Below are 22,575 nucleotides of genomic sequence, written 5' to 3' on the forward strand. Positions count from 1 at the left end.
CGCTATTTGGCCATTTCTGCCCAGCTAAAAACTGGAACCGTCGTTTAAAGCCTTTTACCTCAGGAAAAAGAACCTATTGCCAAGTCTGCCCACAGGTTTGTTTGGGATTTTTTTTTTTTTTTAAAAAAAAGCCATTGCGTCATGAGAACTTGAAGTACATTCATAAATACACCCTTGGCACGCTTTAATTGAAAAATACTTTAATATTCTTACATAATTAGTCAAAGCTTAACTATTAGGTACAAGTAACTCACTAAATAAGTTACAGACACACCCACTTGAGCAACAATATCAGTGATATTTATTTAAAATACTTTTGCTGAGGAAATTTGTTTCGTAAGAGATGGTTTTCAAACAAATCAGCAAGGTTATGAAAAATAAAACAGAGACAAACTCTCTGGGGGCGGGGGGGAGGGGAAAGTTACAAAGAAAGCTTTTGCATATCAACAAAAACCCTCAGTCCTTTGATTTGCAGCCTGAGTCTCAGTCCCGACCTTTGCCGTCTAATGAACCCCGCTATCCAGCTTTAGGTCTGGCTTGTTCTTGTCGTTCTTCACCGAGTAGATGAAATATGTTAAGGTGTCCTTTTCATTCACTGGAATTGTCCTAAAATGGCAGCCAATTATCTAGAAAGGAAGAACGCAAGGACATTAAATAACCCCCCTTACGTGCAGAAAGTGAAGATCCAGATTTAAATCGAATACGTGAAACAAAGTTTAAACGTGCGATCAAGAAGCTTAAAAAAGAAATTAAAACCTACCTCTCTTCAAAAGTCTTTAATAGTCATAAAAAAGGTAGAACAAGAAGCATTTTATTGAGAACCGTGAAGCAAATATAGCAGATTGGGCCCTCATTTCCTAAGTAAAAAGCCTAGAAATTTTTCAGGGGGGGGAGGAATAAAAAAAATAAAAAATAATAAAAAAAAAGGAAAGTTTTCCAAACAAGCACAGGAGTGTCATTGCACCTCCGTGGTCAAAGCTGGACTCTAAAGCCGGTAATGACTATAGAATATCACCAGAGCGACAGCGCAAACGGGAGGCTGCTGCCCACGGCTCGGGGACGGGAGTCTGTCTCGCCACTTACAGCAACATCCAAGACGACACAAGAATCTTCGAGAATTGTAACTGCCCGTTCAGCTCTTGGAAACGGAGCTGCCCGTGAGGACAACCCACCACGCTGAAACGTGACGATCTCTAAACAGTCCTCGAGTCGACTTGTGTCATCCCGGCAGTCTCCTCCTTCACCAAAAGGAGCACCGACTTTAAAACAAAGCACTCAAAACATCCTACCTGCCTGAGCCCATTCTCGGGCTCTTCACGGAGGTTAAAATTAGCAAGAGGAAGTGAGAAAAATGGGACTGCTCATTTAACTACCACAGGGTGCGAGTATAAATGTTTCATTAGCAAGCTCGAAAGCTTTCCAAACCTCACCCTCAAAAAATTGACAGAGAAACAGTTTGGCAGAGTCCTTTAAAGCAGATTTGTTAAGCCCCGGCTCGAGGCAGGGCTGCTGTACGCCGGCAGAGGTGACAAGGCATCGCTGGGAACCAGAGATGCGCCTAAAGCAGACCCTTAGAAACAGCGGTTTTGGGGGACAAAGCCCGCTCATGCTCCTTCAAATCACAGCCCTGCTCCTTCCAGAGCCAGCTCTCCCTCCACGCGCACGTCAGAAAAGAGACACCGTCTTCAAATTCTCATGCGCGGCGGCAGCGCCGCTCTCGCACAGCTCGGCCCCGAGATCTGCCGCCCGTTTAAAAACCTTGCCTTTAACCTGGGCAGGTTACGGGAGAGACCAGCGGGATGTCTGCGCGAGGAGCGTATCACGGCACCAACGGGGACAGTGGCGGCCGCGTCCCCCTGGGACGAGGAGATGAGCAGCTCTCCCATGCCCGTGGGCCGCAACCCCACCTTTGCAGCGCAGAAAAATTCCTTCGAAATCACCCTCCCGCACAGCAAAGCTGCTCGCACACAGCTGTACGCACAGCTGCGGCGCTTTTAGAAGTATTGTTGAGAAAAAAGCTAATTTTATAAAGTCGCGCTTTTCCGGTGGCAGATCCCCGTGGCTTTAATTTACAGGGTTAGCTATCAATAGAAGCCTGCTCTTCGCTCCCATACTTTCCATATACAGGAACACAAAGGTTTGCAGTAACTAGCTTTTGAAAGCAACGCCTGAACCTTGCCACCGCTCCACTGCTACCTCTCCGTTTTAGTTCTTTTCAGCAGGAGAATTCGGGTGACGGTGGGCCTGAGGCGCAGAGCATAAATCCGCGGTTCTGTGACATTCAGGGACACGCAGCCCGTCTCGCTGTTCCAACTCAACACTGTGTTTTTAAGCAGCACCCGCTCCTTTCGGAAGTTAATCATCCCTCCTGTGGAAAGAACTTTTACTTTTGATTTACTTGGCTGGGGAGCTGGGGGCGATGAAGGAAGCCAGATAAGCAGTTCCCTTTTGTTCTCATAAAACCCAGATTACACACGCTCTTTATGCAAGGATCACATTGTATAGAAAGCCGCATGCCAGAGCAAGTTGCATTTTCTCTTACGGAACAAACACTCATACGTACTTCAACGAGCTGTGCTTTGTTAAGTCCCGGTCTGGTCTGTAGCTTGAAGTGTCTTTTGTACCTTCGAAGTGTGTTTACTTGTAACTGATATAAATCAACCTAGAAGAAAAGGAAGGGGGGGGGAAGAAGGGGGGGGAAATAATCTAATGTAACTGAAAAGGAGTCACTCATTAATAGTTTGTCTCCCAAGACCGTTCTGGAGTCTCGCAGATACACACGGACAGACCGTCAGCTCGGCAGATCTCAGTTTGACAAACAACAAACTCCACCCTACACCTTCCCGCGGAAAGGAAAACAGCCCAGATCGGTTTCGGAGCATTTCATTGTTGTTAAACGTGGCTCTGCCTCCCTTTAATATAATATTTGGACAATATTTAATACAATATTTGGAACTCATTATTGTCCTTTAATCAGTTCTGGGGTTTTTGTTCGTTGCCCCGTTCCAGCACGATAACACAAAGCCCAGTAATGACTGTCACGTCTGAAGACGCCGATTCAAAGGAAGCCCCGACACCGTGATTTCAGCCATCACATTTGACACAAGTGGCATGCAGCATACAGCACATCGGCGCCGTCAGAGAGCAGGTATCAGAACCAGGCGAAAGCCTAGAACACAAAGCTTTTTTGGCTTGAGGTGAGAGAAGCAAAGAGCTGCTCTTGCTCTCCAAACACTCCCCAGCTCCACAAGCAGGAGTTACGGGCACAGCTCTCCAAAACTTGGGAACCTGGCCAAACTTGACGTGACGCCACCTCGTACGACAGAGGATGGGTATCCGTGGGTACTCTGAAGATTACACAGCACAGATCCCATGTCCCGAGTCAGAGTGGGGAGCCCACACCCTAGAGCATCACAGCAGCTTTCCACCACGTCCCCAAAGCCACCAGCACCGCCGAATCACGTCTAACAGGTAATGATGGTGACAACTGAGTTGGAACGGGAGGGCCTTGCAAGTCTTCACAAGAAAGGCATTTTTATCCCTTAGATAACTGGATAGCAATTGGAACGAAAGAGGGTCAAGAGTCAACGGGCATCCATGGCATACAGTAACTGCGCGGGATGAACATCCTGCCGTCGTCCAAACGGCCAGCTCAAACTCCTCAAAAATACTTTCCGGGCTGTTTTCTTTCCTGCAGCAATACCATTAAAAAAAAAAGCTTGCTTTCTTGTTCCAGAGAGACCCATCGGTTGTGACACGTTTTATAACCCTTGGGTGAGAAACGCCAGCAGACTTGTAGGAGAGCTGCCGTTACCCCTGTGCCAGAGTCACCTGCAGCCACCACGAACATGCGCTCCAGGCAGAACTTTCAAAGAAGCAATCCCACATATATTTCAGGGACAAACAGCACAGCTCAGCATGAAACTACTCCCAATCCCCTAAAATCCTCTTAGAGGATCCTCTTAGCCTTCAGGCTGGAGCCACGTGCCCGCAGGCAGGGATTCCTGCACAAAGTTTCATCACGTACGCTGCCGACATCTGCAGATGCTGACCGTAAGGATGCCATTAAATTAACACTTAGGGAGCGATTCCTGAAGAAAGCTTTACAAATCCCTCGTTGAAGGGATGGGGCAGGCGTGACAGCCTCTGCTCACAATTCACAGACTGACCAGCCCCTGCAAAGCCAGGCTGCAGCACAAATAACCCAGGAAAGAGCCTTCGGTGCAGTGTCTCTCCCCCACCTACGCTACACAAAAGGTTTGAGAGACGTAGTTTACGTGTACCGTGAGTGAGGGTTCACTGGTCTGCAGTAGAGAAAATCACCATCGTTCTCCGCTCCTCTCTAGGGTGGCTCCCCAAACACCTCTTCCCCAAAAAAGGAGTAAAAACAAAGAGCTACTATCATCAAACTTGCTGTGTTTAACGTGACTCGGGCAACGGAGTAAGGGCAAGAGCCATCTGCAACGCATTCAGCACAGAAGGAAAGGATGGGAAGGACTTCTATCCCGAGTCCTCTGTGCAATTCCCTTCAGGTTGTCAGCCCCTGCAGAAGGCAGTTCGCTGACACGTAGCAAAGCACCTTTTTATAGAATCATAGAACAGTTTGGGTGGGAAGGGACCTTTAAAGGTCATCTCATCCAACACCCCTCCCCCCTGCCACGGGCAGTTTTCTAGGAGGATGCTGGAGAGGAAGAACTAAGAAGAAGAAAGCCGAAAATAAGAGGTTTTCTGAGAGAACTAGCGGGCACTTAAAAATAATCTAGAGAATTACAGAATCATAGAATAATTTGGGTGGAAGGGTCCTCAAAGCCCACCCAGTGCCACCCCCTGCCCTGGGCAGGGACACCTCCCACCAGCCCAGGTTGCTCCAAGCCCCGTCCAACCTGGCCTTGAACCCCTCCAGGGATGGGGCAGCCACAGCTTCTCTGGGCACCCTGGGCCAGGGGCTCACCGCCCTCACAGCCAAGAATTTCTGCCTCACATCTCATCTCAGTCTCCCCTCTGTCAGTGGAAAACCCTTCCCCCTCGTCCCACGGCTCCCCTCCCTGCTCCAGAGTCCCTCCCCAGCTTTCCTGGAGCCCCTTGAGGGACTGGAAGGGGCTGGAAGGTCTCCCCGGAGCCTTCTCCAGGCAAAACAGCCTTATTCATTCCACTCCACACAATTAATACAATAAACACACCGTGACACTCAGTTAGCTTTTGTTACGTTAAGTACTGAGTGACTCAGGAGTCCTCCCCTTTCCCTGCATGCCCCAAAACACGCCGAGGGCTGAAAAGCGCAGAGCAAGCTCAACACAACAACTAGGGGAAAAAAAAAAATAAAAAAATTAATAAGAACACAAACGCAAGATGTTTCACTACCTCTGGAGTGTCGACGTCTTGTACCGGCGAGTCGCCGTCGTCGTCGCTGCCTTTCCTCTTCCTCCTGTTCCTCACGCTCTGAATTAAGTTTTTGTGAAAGTCGCAGATGTAGAGATGTCTCGCCTGGAAGAACCACAGATTATTTGAAGATGTTTCATCCCGGTGACTCGAAACCCTCCGGAGGGACCGGGCCGGGGCAAGCACCCTGACGAAACGAAGTTTTGTCGGGGTGCTTGCCCCGACCCAGTCCCACCAGAGGGTTTCCCGGTGTCTTGCCCCAACCCGGTCCCACCGGAGGGTTTCCTGGTCTCTTGTCCCAGTCCATTCCCACCTGAGGATTTCCCGGGGGCTTCCCAGTCCCGTCAGAGGGTTTCCCAGTTGTTTGCCCTGCTCCGACCAGAGGCTTTCCTGGTCACTTATCCTGGTCCCACCGGAAAGTTTCCAGGTTGCTCACCCTGACCTGGTCCCACCGGAGGGTTTCCCGGTCTCCTGACCTGCCCCAGTCCTACTGAAGGGTTTTCCGGGGTCTCAGCCCCGATCCTACCAGAGGGTTTCCCGGTCTCCTGCCTGGATCCCACTGGAGGGCTTCCCGGTCTCCTGCCCCGGTGCCACCGGAGGGTTTCCCGGCCCCTTCCCGCTCCCACTGGAGGGTTTCCCGGGGTCTCAGCCCCGATCCTACAGAGGGCTTCCCGGTCTCCTGCCCCGGTGCCACCGGAGCGTTTCCCAGCCCCTTCCCGGTCCCATCGTAGGGTTTCCCGGGGGCTTGTCCCGATCGCACCGGAGGGTTTCCCAGTCTCCCGCCCCGGGGCCAGCGGACCGTTTCCCGGCCCCTTCCCGGTGCCACCGGAGGGTTGCCCAGTCTCCTGCCCTCCCCCGGTACCACCCGAGGGTTTCCCGGTCGCTCGCTCCCGCCCCGATCCCGCCGGAGGGTTTCCCGGTGCTTTGCCCTGATCCCGCCGGAAGGTTTCCCGGTGCCTTCCCAGTCCCACCGCAGTCTTTCCCGGTCGCTTGCCCCGGTCCCGCCGGAGGCTTTCCCGCCGCCTTCCCGCTCCCTCCGGAGGCTTTCTTTCCCGGTCTCCTGCCCCCGCCCGCTCCCTCCGCAGGGTCTCCCGCCGCCTTCCCGCCCGATGGCGGCCGGGCGGGAAGGGCCGCCGCCGCGGGGAGCCGTGAGGCGGAGCCGCCCGCCGCCGGGAGCCACGCGGGGGCCGCGCTCCCCCCCGGCACTTACGCTCTTGTCCAGCTCGATCTTCACCTTCTTCTGCGAGATGCTCTTCTGGATCCTCTTGCTGAAGCTGGCGTTGCCGGCCGCCCGCCCGCACCGCTCGCCCTCCTCACGGAGGCAGCACAGCTGACCGGCCCCGGGGCCGCCCGCCGGAGCGGCGGCGGCGGCGGCGGGAGGCGGCGGCGGCGGTGGCGGAGGAGGCGGCGGCGGCGGCACCTCCACGGCCGAGCCCGCGTTGCCCGCCGTGGCGGCGACGGGGTCGGCCACCTCCTCGGGGGCGAAGCCGTTCATGGCCGGCGGGAGGCGGCGGGCGGCGGGATGGCTGCCCGGGACGGCGGCCCGCGGGTCTCCACACTTCCTCCTCCTCCTTCCCCCCCTGTCATGTGGAGACTCTTCAGCTGTTTCCTATGCAACAACGGCAACCGGCCCGCCGCCGCGGGGCTGCCCGGGAAATGCAGTCCCCTCACGGACTACGGCGACCGCCATGCAGCGCGGGGGCCGCCGCCGACACGGCGGGAGGAGCCACGGGCCCGCCGCTCCTCCCTCGCCGCCATCCCGCCGGTCCTCCGCTCCTCCCCACCGCCATCCCGCCGCCCCCGCCACCATCGCGCCGCTCTCCCCCCGTCGTTGCCCCGCTGCCCCGGCCCGCTGTGGGGTTTAAAGCCGCCTCCTGGCCGGAGGAACGCCGCGTCCCCACACCCCACCGGACAGACGTCCCCCGCCCGCTCCCCGCCGCGGCGCCCGCCGCGCTCTGGCGTTAGTGCTGCGCGTTGGGGGTCTGGGGGTGGGGGGAAACCCCGGTATCGGTGCGGGCTGGGGGTGAAGCGGGGAGAGCAGCCCGGCCGAGAAGGGCTCGGGAGTGCTGGGGGGGCGAGAAACTCAAACCGGGAGATTGAGATGAGATCTGAGGAAGAAATTGTTCGCGCTGAGGGCGGTGAGCCCCTGGCCCAGGGTGCCCAGAGAAGCTGTGGCTGCCCCATCCCTGGAGGGGTTCAAGGCCAGGTTGGACGGGGCTTGGAGCAACCTGGGCTGGTGGGAGGTGTCCCTGCCTGGGGCAGGGGGTGCCACTGGGGGGGCTTTAAGGTCCCTTCCCACCCAAACCAGTCTGTGATTCTAAATCGGTTCAAAGGGAGCGGCAGCTCCAAAGCATAACTCCGTACGCGAGACCCCACCAGCACTTACGGCGCAGAGCTGACCCATAGGGAGGGCAGCAGCAGCCTCCCCCCCTGGTGGGTGCCCAACCCACAGCATGGAGAAGGAGCAGGGCTGCAGCAGCCCGAAAAGCGTGCCCCGACCCGCAGCTGCCAGGCTCCGGAGTCGGCGGGAGCGGCGGCACCGAGGTGGGAGCGGAGCAGCTTGTGCCTCCCCGGGACACCAGATGTCCCAGCTCCTGCCAGCTTCTGACTGACAGGTTTTGTAATTTGAGAGAGGAGAATGATAATCGGACGCATCACCTCGGATATACTGCGAGCGCACCGCAGATGTATTATTACTAATTAATCTTGGAAAGGAAACGCAGCTTGTAACTGCGTGTACATCTTCACATGGTACGGCTCAGCTGGGGACCGCTGTTCCCTTCCCCAGCAGGTACCGCACGTCTCATGTCGAAGTGTCCGGTTGTGTGCGGCACCTGGAATCATCCTGTTAGCAAATGGAAAAGTGAGGAAAACTATTACTATACATTTTTCACAGGAAATACAATTTTTTTTTCTTCTGGGTTGTAGCTATCCCAATGAAAAATAGACTCCTTTAAAACACTTTAAGAATTTCGCAAATTCTACCACAGCCCTGGTGTTTTTGATAAAAGAGCGGCTGGCTGTGATAAAGACCAGCGACCAAACCTCTCCTTCCTTATCAGGAACAAGTCCCATCCTTTTTATTGCACTCTCTCTCATTTTCAAATCTCTGATTTTCTCTTCCCATCACTGACCATGCTACTGCCAGTTGCTCTGCCCCCAATTTATTGTCCAAATGTGTGAAAGCACAGAGCCCAAAGCACAGGAATATTGGGACTCACCTGCAAACTGTATTCTTTTTTCATTATTTCTTTATATGTTTGACACTGGGATAGTTAAAATGTACCTTCAGAGAGTAATTATGTGACAAAACTTAATCTCTGTTAGCACACGTGGGGCTTACTGTGTACGATTCAAGTAATACAGTAAGAGAAAAAAATCCTACCTTTAACCAAAATAGTGATATTGGTGCAAAACTCTTATTTCCAGGTCTCCGAGTAATCCAGCGGAAGCCAATGTTCCTTTTTTAAGCGTTCTGCCTCCTACAATGGAAACTAGGGGTGTATGAAAGAGTTTATGTAACGCAGGCTTTTATTAAAAGATTTAAAGCAGTAAACAGGGTCCAAAAATAAACACTGTATTTTAAGAATAATCTAGGTGTTACGGGATTAAAACTGATAAGCCTGCCTACTGTAAAAGCTTTAGAGGTTTCTAATACATGCCCCTTCCCGGTTTGTGCCACTTCACCATTGCGTTCAGGTGGCATCAAAGGACCTTCTGTTTGAAGGCTTTGCTCCTACGTGCAAAAATAGGGAAAAGTCAGTTCAGAAGCTTCAGATGTTCTTTTTGGAATGTATGCAGCTAATTGGTTGTTGGGGGACTTAAATGATGAAGTCCGACACCTACTTTTGGTTGATACAGCAGCAGATGCAGCGTAAGGGCGATACCTCAAACACAAGAACCGGGCAGAAGCAGAGACGCCAGCCTCCGTCTTTGCTGGAGGAACCCCGGGCCTCCACACCCCGCTCCTCCACACAAGCCCAGCCAGACGTGCACATCTGCCTGCTCCCCTCACAGCCACCGCTGCACCCATCGTTTGTCCCGCCGGGTTCTTGCCTTAATCATAGAATCACAGACTGGTTTGGGTGGGAAGGGACCTTAAAGCCCCCCCAGTGGCACCCCCTGCCCTGGGCAGGGACACCTCCCACCAGCCCAGGTTGCTCCAAGCCCCGTCCAACCTGGCCTTGAACCCCTCCAGGGATGGGGCAGCCACAGCTTCTCTGGGCACCCTGGGCCAGGGGCTCACCGCCCTCACAGCCAAGAATTTCTGCCTCACATCTCATCTCAGTCTCCCCTCTGTCAGTGGAAAACCCTTCCCCCTCGTCCCACGGCTCCCCTCCCTGCTCCAGAGTCCCTCCCCAGCTTTCCTGGAGCCTGGTCTGCCCAGTGCAGGGGGTGGAACAAGATCAGCTTTAAAGTTCATTTCAGCCCAAACCATTCTGTGATTCTATGGTTCTATGATCTTTTCAGCAAATTTTGCTGGTCTCAAATGCACTCGACACCACCACTGGGTACCACAAAAGGCACTATATACCCTTTGCTGCAGCGTTAACCTTTATGAACTGCTGTTTTTCTGCTTATAGAAATTCAGACCTGGCACTGTCTTTCATCACTTGCTTTTTGCTTTGAGGGACACGTATTATACCATCTTTGCAGTTTTGTCGGGGGATGCTAGAAGCTGCAGTGCTCCTTTACACCACCACGTCCTCTTCTGGTACGGAGTCCTTTCACCAAAAGGAAAATGGGAAAGTTCAGCAGCCCTGCAGCCTCTCCCAGTGCCCTTGTCGTTGCAGGGCAGTTACCGGCATCTCCAGGTCTGACCGTGCTCACACTGAAGTTATCAGCAGGTCCCAAGTGCCCCTTGGGACTGGGTGGACACTTCCTCCAGCCGAGTCCCGAATGCATCATCTAGAAGGTCTTTAGGAGATATTTGGGTTCCGTCAGTAAAAACAAAAGAAAGTCCGATACTAATATGGCTATTTTTATAGAAATAAAATGAGTAAAATTATGTGTGGGTTTGGGGTTTCAGTGTTTTCCTGACTTCCTGCAGAGCTCGTTCTGGGTAGAAGATATAGGCTTATACTCCAACAAACTCAAGTATAACAATCGTTTTGAGCTGCAGTTGGGTTTTGCTGATGTTACTCGGCAATAAACCCTCGACTGAGAAATATTATGGGAAAGGGATCAGATGAAATGTTTTGCAATCTTTTTCACAAGAAATGGGCACGAGGCAGCCTGAACCAGGGCTCCTGTGTTTGGATAGCACCTACTGCTCTCCTCCACTCAACATCCAGCAGCTGATCAAAGGCATCGCTTCTTCACTAGATATTGCTGTTCGTCTCCAGTGCTCCTCAAACCCCAGCTCCCTTACTCGAAGGGGAACGTTCGAGGCTCAGCTTTCGCACAGATAAAGCTCCCAGCCTTTACAGGCGCCAAGGCAAGCCTGAAATCCGCTCAAGGACAAATCCTGAAGCACAGAACACAGAGACCCCCATCCTCCAGTTTCAGCATTATAGTTTTTAGACAGAGATGGTTTTAGAAGTTTTTTTTTTTAAATCCAAGTGTTTGGTTGTTAATATTAACACTATAAACACTGCAGATGAGGCCCAATTGTGCTATTACAGCTGTCCACAGGCACAGGACATCCTTACCTCTCTCCAGAAGCATCTGCTGGAGCAGGATGTTACATGATTTGACATCATCTTGTAAATTACTTCAGAATTTGGAAAATAATAATTCATATCTTTCACCTCTTAACTTCAACCTCTTTGATTATCTGTATCTAGTTGCATCATGAAAGCCTGTGCCAAAATGAATTACATCGTTACTAAGTAAATTTTTAACTACTGGAAAAGGAGAATGGGGGCTTTATGCTTGTAATATTTGTATGTATTACAATAATTTAACAACATATAAATGCTAATTATTAGTACAAAATGTAGTGGCATAAAAATTGTGCAACATGATCAAGCCTACGAACCACAGCGTATTCATCAAGATGGTTTCTCTCTTAATGGTTTGCATTGAAGTTGGAAGCTTAAAGGTTTTAAGGATTCTATTTTCAGCTTTTAAAAACTGGAAAAGACACGTTTTGGGCTGCACTTGAGCCGCTCATTAGCTTTGAATAAGCTGGCCTTTCTTCGACACGGAACAACTTCCCGTGACATTTCCTTGTTTATTTCTTTAAACGCACGACTGTGCCGCTCCCTGTTTCTTTCTCATTTGTAGTAGGCGTTTATCCCTGCCAGGGCTTAGGGACAGCTTCGACTTAACTTCACACACGGTCACACTAAACGATGAGGATTAACCACAGGCCCATGGGTTTGTCATCGAACTTCCTTAAGATTATTTTTTTTCCCCAGGAGAGTTGGGGCTGTGGAGTACAAGCGTTAGCTTTTGACTGGAATTATAGACAGACACGTTTTCTAGTACCGTAAGACCTCCGAAACAACCTTCCTTGTTACTGTCAAACACTTAACGCTAGAGTAAAACACTACTTAGAGTAGAGTATACAATGAGATCCTCTAGAGAAACTATGCTTTTATGTCATCAGTTGCTGGAAAAGTCCTACAGGATCCACGACTAAAAAGGAGACTGATCAATCAACAATTAAAAAATTTCCTGAGCATTTTCTTCCCAGTCTCGGCAGATTACCTGTGTATCCTATGATCATTTCTATGACACATATGACAGCCCTATTTGCCAGAAATAAGAGGAGAAATTAATAATTCTACTGTGACAACACCTACGTTAGCAGCAGCACAGGAGGTACCCCATGTGACCAAAACTTGACACTTATTTAAGTTTAATGAGACCCACTGAAATTCATGTAAGTTTTTCCAGCCTTGCCAACTCGCCCTATTCTTTCTCTTTCCTAACAGATCTTAGAGCTGCAGTTACATAGGAAACAGCTTCTACTGTCGGGTTCAGCTTGTTTTTAAGTTTCTAGCCTTCATGACTGCAGAAGAAAACAGTCTCATATTGGACGAGGTACAAACAGAACGTTCTGGTTTGTTCTGTAGAAGTTTCAACATTTGTAAGTCACCATGGGCTGACACGTACCTGATTTTGGCAGCAGTGAGAACCAGCGGCTAGCCACGCACGGCTGCTTGGGCCACTCGGGAGCCGGACTGTGGCTACAGGCTCTTCGGATCCGCTCGCTGGATGTCACACCTCCAGGGACAGGGACAGCCCAACCCTTTGTCTCACTGCTCAGAAGGAGAAAAAAAATATATCCTGGAACTATGTTCTCCAATTCCCAAACACCACAACATTTGTATTAGCAATTACATTTTATTTCTTAAGAGTAAGTCGTGTATACATTTCAGGTGAAGTACCAACATCTACCAAGGCTGGAAGAGTTTGAGGGGTGGGGACAGAAGGAGACAAGCTTTTTTTTTCCCATTTAACTCCATTTTATAGTGTAAATTACAGCTATCCCCATTTTAAAGCCTCTCTAAGCTGCCTGTGAAACTAAGGGATGAACAAAGGCAATTTACTGCTTTCTTCTCATACCTGTAAAAAGGGATTAACAGCGTATAGCAAAATATAAAGCAGGTCTGTTAAGATCTCAAGGGGAAACTTACATGAGCGTTACTTTGAATGTAAATAAGAAAGTAAATGAAAGCAAGGTCTAGGAATAGAAAAGTAAAACTATAAAAAAAATAAAATTAAAAGCTTGTAAACCCAATGCAAGAAAAGTTCTTGCCAAATTAAGACTGAAAAAGTTAACAATTATTGTGACCAGGAACAGCCAGTGTTCCTAATATTACCTGCATTAGTACCAGGAGAGATTTGTCGTATTTCTTTCCTATCATATGACGGCTGCGGCTCAGTCTCTGCTCCCCAGCTGTCCCGGGCAGTGTCTCATGTAGGCTGCCTTTGTTTTAGGTATTTAGTACGCAGCGCTAAGTCAAAACAAGTTCCTGAGCCTTCAGACTAAACCAGCCTGGTGTAACACGGCCGCCCGTTGCCTGCGAGCTGCTTAACTGGTTACGCAGGCTTTACAATAGCCCGTATAATAAAACTGCAAGGCTTGAAGGGTAAATGTATTTCATTTTTGTAAAATACATATTATTTGCATGTTATACGACAGCAGAAAAAAACGAGAAAAGTTCTGATATATTGCCTTAAATGCAATTCTTTAAGATATTGACAGGAATATCAGCTTTGTGAACTCTTGGGCAGCTGCAGTTACATGTGTTTTTATCAAAGTACAAAGAAAGTAACTGGAACTAACTGCTTGCAACTAACTAACTGCTTGTAACTGGAACACTACGGTAGAATAAGTCTGGGGCTGAATTTAGGTAAGCAGTAGCCTAGGCAGTTCTGGTTTTTGCTTTCCATCCTAAAGTTCCTGCTATCTGTCTAGTACGAGACGCTCACATGAAATAGGCCAAAAAACACAGTTGCTGTCTGTAGACTTTGTAACTGGCATTAAAAGGGGCTTTTTAAAGCAGTGACCTATTTAAATGCTTTTTGCATCTTGGATTTTAATCTTTTTCTATAACAAAAAAAATGTGCTGATTAAAGCTAAATTTGCTTTTTCTTTCAACATCTTGCATTCCTATTAGTGAAGTGAGGTGATGTTAAAACCGAGAGCAGCTGTAACTCGCTTTCATTACTCATCCGGTAAACACTGACTTCTCAGTCCATAAGGGAGACCCTTTCAGCCGTAATCAATCAAGAACGATCACCTTCCAAAGCAGAATTTTATTGCCATTAAGGGTACATTAAGGCATATTCCATACAGGAATTTGTGTAACAGCAGAGTCTCTGGGGAGACACAGCAGAGCTTCTTCATCCGTCTGACTGAATTAAAACTGACAGTGTCACCACATAATACACTGACACCCGAATGAAAGTTTGGTCAGAGTTAAGGTCATGCCACTGTAGTTTGCAATTTCCTCAGCTGCACCGTATCTGTTGCAATGGATCCGCCGATGGAAACGTTAACTCAAATAAAAGGTCTTTGTTACTTTCTTCCCTGGCTTTGTCCGCGCTGACGCCAGTACCCAGTAAAGTTGCCGAAGCTGCCCACAGCGGCCAAGAGACACAGTATGATCTAAAGTATTATCACTCCAATCACACATTTTTGTTGTCTGTGACATACTTTTCTTCAAATCCATTTCTCAGCTCTGTCACCTGCTCTCACCCACCTGGTCTTTTCCCTCTCTCCAGTGTTTCCAGTCACGTCGTTGCTTATCTCTCCTCACGCGCAGTTTACTGAAGATGAAGTGAAGTTAACAACAGCGCCCAAAATTGTAATTGTGGAGCAGATTAGAAACTCAAAAGGGCTGGAAGCCAGGGAGCTATAAAACTTAACAGTCGTTTCATGAGCTGAATTATTCAAGCAGAAGTAAGCTTCACGTCCTGGAGTTTATGCTTCTTCCCCACAACTGTCATCCACATGTGGTTAATAAATTAACTACGCGGACCGACCGAAGTCAATACTGCATAGATCACTGCTTTAGGAGAGGAACAGCGACTGAATCTCTGGAGACAGAATTTGTGGTTTTGTCTGCAAAGGAACAGTGTGGCGTAATGAAAAAACGGTGACAGCTTATTGTGGCACCAGGCGCAGAGAGAAGTGCTTTTGCAGGCGCGAGGGTGCTGGGAGGAGGCACGGCGTGGGGACTGACAAGTCTCTAACATCGGCGTTCTTGCGTGGAGCTTTCAGCATCGGCGCGGCGGTGGAAAGCTGCCAGTATCATGTTCAAGCGTGGAAAATTTTCAATACTGCCTTCCTTGTTGGAGGACAGACAGATGTTAAAGACTACAACTGTTTGGTTTCTTATGCTGCCCTGTGTTGCATGACGTAACCCTCTATGTATATACTTAATTGTACAAAAGCTTTCTTTTTCAGAGAAGAGAACCTAGAAAAAGTATATCTTGAAAAGAACAAAGAGCCTAATTTCTTTCTTAAAACATTTGATTAAATCATTTGAAAGGCAGCTCATTTTTTCCCATAGCCGTAATTACACTTTCTCACCCTACCTGCTTTTCCATAATCATTTTCTTCACATTCTTAGAGCAGATATGAAAACAGATGCAACAGGGGAAGCCTCACTGCAGTTATATCCCATAAATTCCAAAGACTGTTCCAAAGTATTTTTTTCCATGAACTGGCTATATTAATGTTAAAAGGAAGAGTAACAATATGTTAATAATAAACTTATATAAAGCTTTTTTGTTGTTGTTTTGTTGACAGAGAATGGATTTGGAAAGGTAAAATGCGCAAAATTCTTCTTTCAACTGTTAAAAAGCATTTCTGGTGCCCGTAGCCATCCTGACAGCTTTTTGGTGGCAAACTCCCAGACTTGCTATTTTAGGAGCACTGACATTGAGAAAACTCCATTTCCTGAAGACTAGTGGGCCACTTCATTGCTCTTTCAACTGTGCCAGCCAGGATTCAGAAGTAAAACTGGTTTTGATGGAGCTCACCTACATTTTTATATGGCTGTAAACAAGGCAGAAGGTACCTATGGATGTGTTGGAATGGTGTGATATGGAGAGCTCCAGGTTAAGTCAGGTGGGCAAGGAATGATTCTACACCAGAAATACCAATGGCTGTACTATGATCCATTCAATACACGCTAGTATTGTGAGATTCGACCATCTGCTACAAAAGAGCTTTATTAACTGGAAAACATTCCGCAAGAAACTGTCATATACAGGTGGTTTACCACAAAGTGAACGAGTAACCCACCTGGCAGCTTAATTCACCAAACAAAACAGTGCTTTCCAAGAAACATATGACATACACGCATTTTTAACGCTACATAACAAATTAAAACATAGAATCATAGAATTGTTTAGGTTGGAAAAGACCTTTAAGACCAACCGTTAACCCAGCACTGCCAAGTTACCACTACCCCGTGTCCCTCAGCACCACGTCTGCCCGGCTTTGAAATCCCTCCAGGGATGGCGACTCCACCACTGCCCTGGGCAGCCTCTTCCAATGCTTGACAGTCCTTTCTGGGAAGAAATTGTTCCCAATATCCATCCTAAACCTCCCCTGGCGCAACTTGAGGCCGTTTCCTCTTGTCCCGTTGCCTGTTCCTTGGGAGAAGAGCCCGACCCCCCTGGCTACCCCCTCCTTCAGGGAGCTGTAGAGAGCGAGAAGGTCTCCCCTCGGCCTCCTCCAGGCTGAACACCCCCAGGGCCTTCAGACAATTCAGTTCCGCAGAACTGAGAACGTGAATCTGATCTCTTTCTATGACCATGTCACCCGCCTTCTGGATGCGGGGAAGGCTGTGGACGTTGTCTATCTGGACTTCGTTAAGGCCTTTGACACCGTCCCCCACAGCATTCTCCTGGAGAAGCTGGCGAATCCTGGCATAGACAAGTGTACTCTTCGCTGGGTTAAAAACTGGCTGGATGGCCGTGCCCAGAGAGTTGGGATTAATGGGGTGAAATCCTCTTGGCGGCCGGTCACCAGTGGTGTCCCTCAGGGCTCAGTTTTGGGCCCAGTTTTGTTTAATATCTTTATCGATGATCTGGATGAGGGGATTGAGTGCACCCTCAGTAAGTTTGCAGATGACACCAAACTAGGTGGGTGTGTTGATCTGCTTGAGGGTAGGAAGGCTCTACAGAGGGACCGGGACAGGCTGGATCCATGGGCCAAGGCCAACTGTAGGAGGTTTAATAAGGCCAAGTGCCGGGTCCTGCATTTTGGTCACAACAACCCCAAGCAACGCTACAGGCTTGGGGGAGAGTGTCTGGAAAGCTGCCCAGCAGAAAAGGACCTGGGGGTGCTGGTGGCCGGCCAGCTTAACATGAGCCAGCAGTGTGCCCAGGTGGCCAAGAGGGCCAACAGCATCCTGGCTTCTATCAGGAATAGCGTGGCCAGCAGGAGCAGGGAAGTGATGGTGCCTCTGTACTGGGCACTGGTGAGGCCTCACCTCGAGTGCTGTGTTCAGTTCTGGGCCCCTCTGTACAAGAGGGACATTGAGGTGCTGGAGTGTGTCCAGAGGAGAGCGACCAGGCTGGTGAGGGGTCTGGAGACCAGGGCATGTGAGGAGAGGCTGAGGGAGCTGGGCATGTTTAGCTTGGAGAAGAGGAGGCTGAGGGGAGACCTCATTGCCCTCTACAGCTCCCTGAAAGGAGGGTGCAGAGAGGCGGGAGTTGGCCTCTTCTCCCAGGGGAATAATGACAGGACCAGAGGAAATGGTCTGAAGCTGCGGCAGGGGAGGTTTAGGTTAGACATTAGGAGGAATTACTTTACTGCAAGAGTGGTCAGGCACTGGAACAGCCTGCCCAGGGAGGGGGTTGAGTCACCATCCCTAGAGGTGTTTAAGGAACGTCCAGATGTGGCACTTCAGGGCATGCTCTAGTGGCAGACATTGTAGGTTGTTTGGTTGGACTCGATGATCTTAAGGATCCTTTCCAACCATGAAGATTCTGTGAATTTACTAACGAGAAGCAGTGGAATGGTCTACAGTAATAAAGAGCCAAAACTGGAACATGGAATATCCCCTGTGCAAATGTTTATTTTAGAAGATAAGTGTAAGCTTTGTTTGTAGGTTAAACACTATCAAAAGGGATAGCCAGAGAAGTTAGCTGTTATAAGAATGCAGATAACTGGCTTCTGACAGGTTTTGACATAGACGCACAGAATGGTTTGGGTTGGAAGGGATGTTAAAGATCATCTGGTCCAGCCCCCCTGACACCTCCCACCAGCCCAGGTTGCTCCAAGCCCCGTCCAACCTGGCCTTGAACCCCTCCAGGGATGGGGCAGCCACAGCTTCTCTGGGCACCCTGGGCCAGGGGCTCACCGCCCTCACAGCCAAGAATTTCTGCCTCACATCTCATCTCAGTCTCCCCTCTGTCAGTTTAAAGGCACTACCCCTTGTCCTATCACTACAGGCCCTGCTAAAAAGTTTGTTCCCATCTTTCTTGTAAGCCTCCTTAAATACTGAAAGGCCACGATAACGCCTCTGCCTTGCTCTCTCAATTTACCTCACAGTTACCCGGGATCTTCTACGGAGGAGATTTTGAGAACCTTCAGAGATTTTGACTGACTCTTTCCAGTTTTCATTATGTCTTTTCAGGCTGCAGTCTGGGCAAACACATAAAGTTTAAAATGAGACGGGAACGAAGGCAGCGTTTACTACCATATTAGCGAACTGCGTATCGGAAGGAAAGAAAATTAAAAGAGCTTGAAGACCTGGCTTCTTACTCCTTGCTCTGAGGAGATCTGCAACGGGGGAGCCTCCGCGGTGCCAAATCACAACAAAACTGACTAAATTACTGCAGGGAAACGGCGGTTTTTCGCCTCAAACCGATGGCGGGGGGCGTTCAGTGAAGCCCTGGGGGGGGCAGCGGCGGGCGGCTGCGTTCCAGCCGCCAGCCGCCGCCCCCGGTTCCACCGATTTCGCCCGCCCGAGCGCCCTCCTGCCTCCCTTTGTATTTTTAAACCACGCTACAGCATGCCGCCCCGCCCAATCAAAACGCGCGCCCTCCCCGGCGGCCAATGGCGGGGGGCCCCGCGGTTTTTTAAAACTGTCCCTCTCCGCCAATCGCAGCCCGCGCACTTTTTTAGTCCCGCCCCCCCCGGCTCGTACTCGTTGGAACCGGTTGGGGTGAGGAGAGCGGCGGGGAGGAGGGGGGGCGGGAGGGGGAGAGTGACGTACAGCCGTAGCCAGCCAATCCCCGGCGGCGCTGCGCGCGGGGGGCGGGGCGTCAGGATGTTTGAACGGGAGCGGCAGCCAATGGGGTGCGGCGAGGGGCGGGGCCGGCGGGCTGAGCGGCTGTGGCGAACAAGAGGCGGTAAGTGCGCTGCTGGGCTCCATTCGCCGGCAGCCGTAGCAGCGGAGGGAGGAGGGCCGCGCCGCTGCCAGGCAAGGCCGGGCCGCGGGAGGGCGGGAAGGAGTGGGGGTGCCGGTCTGTGAGGGGGTGCGTGGCTGAGGGGAGGGAGGCCGGGCCGGGGAGCGCTGAGGCGGTGGCGGGTAGGGCGGGAAGGCGGCCCCGGCCTGAGGCGCGGCCCCGGCCTGAGGCGCGCGGCCCCCGCCCGGCCGTGGCTCCGCTCCACGGCCCGCCCTCCTTCCCCCCACCCTTCCTCAACATCCTCCCCTGGCCCGCCTCAGGGAGCTGCCGCCGAGCTCGCCATGGGTAAAGGCGACCCCAACAAGCCGCGGGGCAAGATGTCCTCCTACGCCTACTTCGTGCAGACCTGCCGGGAGGAGCACAAGAAAAAGCACCCGGACTCCTCCGTCAACTTCGCCGAGTTCTCGCGGAAGTGCTCGGAGCGGTGGAAGGTGAGCTCGCCCCGCCGGCCACTGCCCCTGCGGCAGGGCCCCGGCAGCCCTCAGCAGGTCAGCAGGGCTTGAGCTGATCCAGGCTCTTCTCTCCCCCTCCCTGCCTCCGCAGACAATGTCCAGCAAGGAGAAAGGAAAGTTTGAAGAAATGGCCAAAGGAGACAAGGCTCGTTACGACAGAGAGATGAAAAACTACGTTCCACCCAAAGGCGAGAAGAAGGGAAAGAAAAAGGACCCCAATGCTCCTAAAAGACCACCGTGAGTGTTTCTGTGACCAAAAAAAAAGGGTATTATTTCTAATAATCTGATGCTTAATTTGAATCACGGTCTCTCATTTCAGATCCGCATTCTTCCTTTTCTGCTCTGAACACCGTCCAAAAATCAAAAATGATCATCCTGGCTTGTCTATTGGAGATACAGCAAAGAAATTAGGAGAGATGTGGTCTGAACAGTCGGCCAAAGATAAACAGCCATATGAACAGAAGGCTGCAAAACTAAAGGAGAAATATGAAAAGGTAGAGTGAAAGTGATAAAAGAATGGTTAAAGTTGTAGAGTGACTTTTGCGTGACTTTTGTTTTGTACCTAAATCATCATATGGTTTGTGATTCTTTATGTTCACTTCAACCTTTGCCAGGCTTCAGAAGGTGTGGAAAGGTGTGGTGTGGGAGGTATGGAGCCCTGACACTGAACCTGGATGTGGTTTTTGCACAGAATCGCAGACTGGTTTGGGTGGGAAGGGACCTCAAAGCCCCCCCAGTGCCACCCCCTGCCCTGGGCAGGGACACCTCCCACCAGCCCAGGTTGCTCCAAGCCCCGTCCAACCTGGCCTTGAACCCCTCCAGGGATGGGGCAGCCACAGCTTCTCTGGGCACCCTGGGCCAGGGGCTCACCGCCCTCACAGCCAAGAATTTCTGCCTCACATCTCATCTCAGTCTCCTCCCCTCTTCCAGTCTGAGGCCATTACCCCATATCAAATCACTACATGCCCTTGTAAAAAGTACCTCTCCATCTTCAGATACATATCTATAGATGTTGACAATAAGACACTTTACTTCCAGAAAGAGGGCACCTGCTTGAAAAATACGCAGTCATACATCAGAGCACGGTGGTCATAAAATTCCTAAAATTGGATCATGCGTTCTCTTGCGTGAGGGTCCCAAGGCTGAAACCCCGCTTTTATGTGCATACTGTGTTTGATCTGCACGATATAGTAGTAGTAAGTTACTGAAGCAGCACAGATTAGTCTTCAGACTTTAAGTTGCCAGCAACTAAACAGCATTTTTTCTTGCAGGATATTGCAGCATATCGTGCCAAGAGCAAGAGCGACGCAGGAAAAAAGGGCCCAGGTAGGCCTGCAGGATCTAAGAAGAAAGCAGAACCAGAAGAGGAGGAGGAGGAGGAAGAAGATGATGAAGAGGAGGAGGAAGATGAGGATGAGGAATAAATGAATGTCCTGCTGTAAAGATTTATGCTCAAAACTCAATATTTTGCTAAGAATGTGAACTCAAGTGCAGCTCATTGTTAGCTTCAGTATAAAAATCTGTACAGAACTGTGTATAGGTAATGTGGTTCTTTGTAGGGAAACCCCTATTTTTAATGTCAGTGGTAGCCGAGGGCTGCTACAGCTCGGTTTAGAAAAAACGAAGAAAAAGTTGTGGAATGTTTCTGCGTATTTAATGGTTTTGTTGAAACTCAGTGACTGATAGCCAGGTGTTTCTTTATAGCTAAGTAAAACAGAGGAGGTAGCTTAATAGCTGATCTTATATTTTGTAGTATATTGCATTGTATTACTTTTTTAACAATTTTGTAATAAAATGTTGTACATGATTAGTGCTTTATCGTTGATGTTTTGGAGAGGCTGGGGGCTCCCAGAGTGCTGAAGGATAAGGCTCTGCAGTGTTGACTCCTGGAGTTTATACTGGATTTTAAACTTCCCCCCCCCCCCTCTTTAACCAGAATTCTTTCTCCTGTGTATACTACCCTTCCTGGTAATCGGTGTTTTCCGTGTGCAAACATTTCCTTAAATCATCTGAGTAATTCTAAGTACCCAAGTTGCTGCCATTCGCAGATTTGGAGGGTTTTTTGCCCCAGACTACTGAAGCGCAGAGGGCTTAAAGTTTTGTCTTGCTTTATGAGCTGGTACTGGATGAATTTTGGGAGGTTTCTCTCCCCGAGGGGAGGGTGACTGGCCTTTCCTGCTGTCGGTATCGGCGCAGGAGAGCTGGTGCTGAGACAGTTGTGGTTAGAGGTATGTCCTCCCAGATGTTCCCTGCTCCCTCCCTCTCCCCCTGGCCCCAGCCTTAGTGGCTTCTCACGAAGTACACAGAGCATGGAGAATGTTGGAATGTCATCTCCGCACATGCCGGGAAAGAGCAGGCATTTGGGAAAGAACGTGTGCTCCTGGTAACGTTCCTGCGTGTGGTGGGAAGGGTGTCACCAGTTACATGATTGTTCTTTTTTTTTTTTTTTTTTTACTCGGCCTTTAGTATATTGAGGAGTCTAAATCTAGGTAGCTGAAGGTATTCGCAAGTGGGGAATGGGAGATCCCACAGCTAAACGTTGAATTTGTTGAGATAAATCCTAGGCAATAGCTTTTACCAGCCTTTGAAAGCCCAGCACTGAAAACCAGCTAACGTCCAAAATACTAAGTACTATAAAGGGCGGGCTTCCAAGGTCTGTTGGTGTTTGTTTTTAAAGTGTTTCCCTATTGTCCCATCAGCTTCTGAAGTGACTGCGTCCAGCCGTCCTACCTGGGTCTCACCCTTTGCAGCCGTTTCTGGTCAGGTTTCCCTGTAAAAACGCACCGTCACCGCCCCCCGCTTCTCGGGCTCTCTGAGCAGAACCGCGATGCTTCGAGAAGTCTTTCTCATTAGACTTAAATAATCTTTGGTGGTGGAGCAGTAGCACCGGAGCAAATTGACTAGTTTAATGATTATT

At 50.1% G+C, this 22,575-nt stretch overlaps 2 protein-coding genes and 1 long non-coding RNA gene across 9 annotated transcripts; 1 reads left to right on the forward strand and 2 right to left on the reverse strand.

Annotated features, from left to right (window-relative positions):
* Window positions 1–226: 226 nt before the first annotated feature.
* SAP30 (Sin3A associated protein 30) lies at window positions 227–7,086 on the reverse strand. Its single transcript, XM_063337016.1, has 4 exons — window positions 6,590–7,086; window positions 5,362–5,484; window positions 2,564–2,662; window positions 227–626 (listed from the first exon to the last, which is right to left on the reverse strand). The coding sequence occupies exons 1-4, from the start codon at window positions 6,872–6,874 to the stop codon at window positions 504–506; spliced, it is 630 nt and encodes a 209-aa protein (XP_063193086.1). The 5' UTR covers window positions 6,875–7,086; the 3' UTR covers window positions 227–503.
* A 952-nt stretch (window positions 7,087–8,038) lies between these two features.
* On the reverse strand, window positions 8,039–13,363 carry LOC134516129 (uncharacterized). 6 transcript variants are annotated; one of them, XR_010071233.1, is made up of 5 exons: window positions 13,152–13,363; window positions 12,442–12,587; window positions 11,031–11,180; window positions 8,765–8,861; window positions 8,039–8,224 (listed from the first exon to the last, which is right to left on the reverse strand). It is a non-coding gene; the product is annotated as an uncharacterized LOC134516129 (long non-coding RNA). The 6 variants fall into 6 exon arrangements; XR_010071231.1 differs by having other exon boundaries at window positions 8,765–8,873; XR_010071228.1 differs by having other exon boundaries at window positions 8,765–10,296.
* Window positions 13,364–19,104: 5,741 nt separating this feature from the next.
* On the forward strand, window positions 19,105–21,465 carry HMGB2 (high mobility group box 2). Of its 2 annotated transcripts, none has more exons than XM_063335968.1 (5): window positions 19,105–19,149; window positions 19,467–19,637; window positions 19,750–19,895; window positions 19,978–20,152; window positions 20,930–21,465. In XM_063335968.1, the coding sequence occupies exons 2-5, from the start codon at window positions 19,488–19,490 to the stop codon at window positions 21,080–21,082; spliced, it is 624 nt and encodes a 207-aa protein (XP_063192038.1). In that variant the 5' UTR covers window positions 19,105–19,149; window positions 19,467–19,487; the 3' UTR covers window positions 21,083–21,465. The 2 variants fall into 2 exon arrangements, with proteins under 2 accessions (XP_063192038.1, XP_063192037.1); XM_063335967.1 differs by having other exon boundaries at window positions 19,132–19,220.
* The last annotated feature ends 1,110 nt before the right edge of the window (window positions 21,466–22,575 follow it).

Source organism: Chroicocephalus ridibundus, chromosome 5, assembly GCF_963924245.1.
Source record: "Chroicocephalus ridibundus chromosome 5, bChrRid1.1, whole genome shotgun sequence".
Taxonomy (NCBI): domain Eukaryota; kingdom Metazoa; phylum Chordata; class Aves; order Charadriiformes; family Laridae; genus Chroicocephalus; species Chroicocephalus ridibundus.

Bases quoted from the DNA above. Each gene is read 5' to 3' on its own strand.
- SAP30 (XM_063337016.1), bottom strand. From the start codon at position 6,874: ATGAACGGCTTCGCCCCCGAGGAGGTGGCCGACCCCGTCGCCGCCACG. The intron at 5,485-6,589 runs GTAAGTGCCGGG...TGGTTCTTCCAG, and splicing joins AGATCGAGCTGGACAAGAGC to GCGAGACATCTCTACATCTG. The intron at 627-2,563 runs GTACGTATGAGT...CTTCCTTTCTAG, and splicing joins ACAAAGCACAGCTCGTTGAA to ATAATTGGCTGCCATTTTAG.
- HMGB2 (XM_063335968.1), top strand. From the start codon at position 19,488: ATGGGTAAAGGCGACCCCAACAAGCCGCGGGGCAAGATGTCCTCCTAC. The intron at 19,638-19,749 runs GTGAGCTCGCCC...CTGCCTCCGCAG, and splicing joins AGTGCTCGGAGCGGTGGAAG to ACAATGTCCAGCAAGGAGAA. The intron at 20,153-20,929 runs GTAGAGTGAAAG...TTTTTCTTGCAG, and splicing joins TAAAGGAGAAATATGAAAAG to GATATTGCAGCATATCGTGC.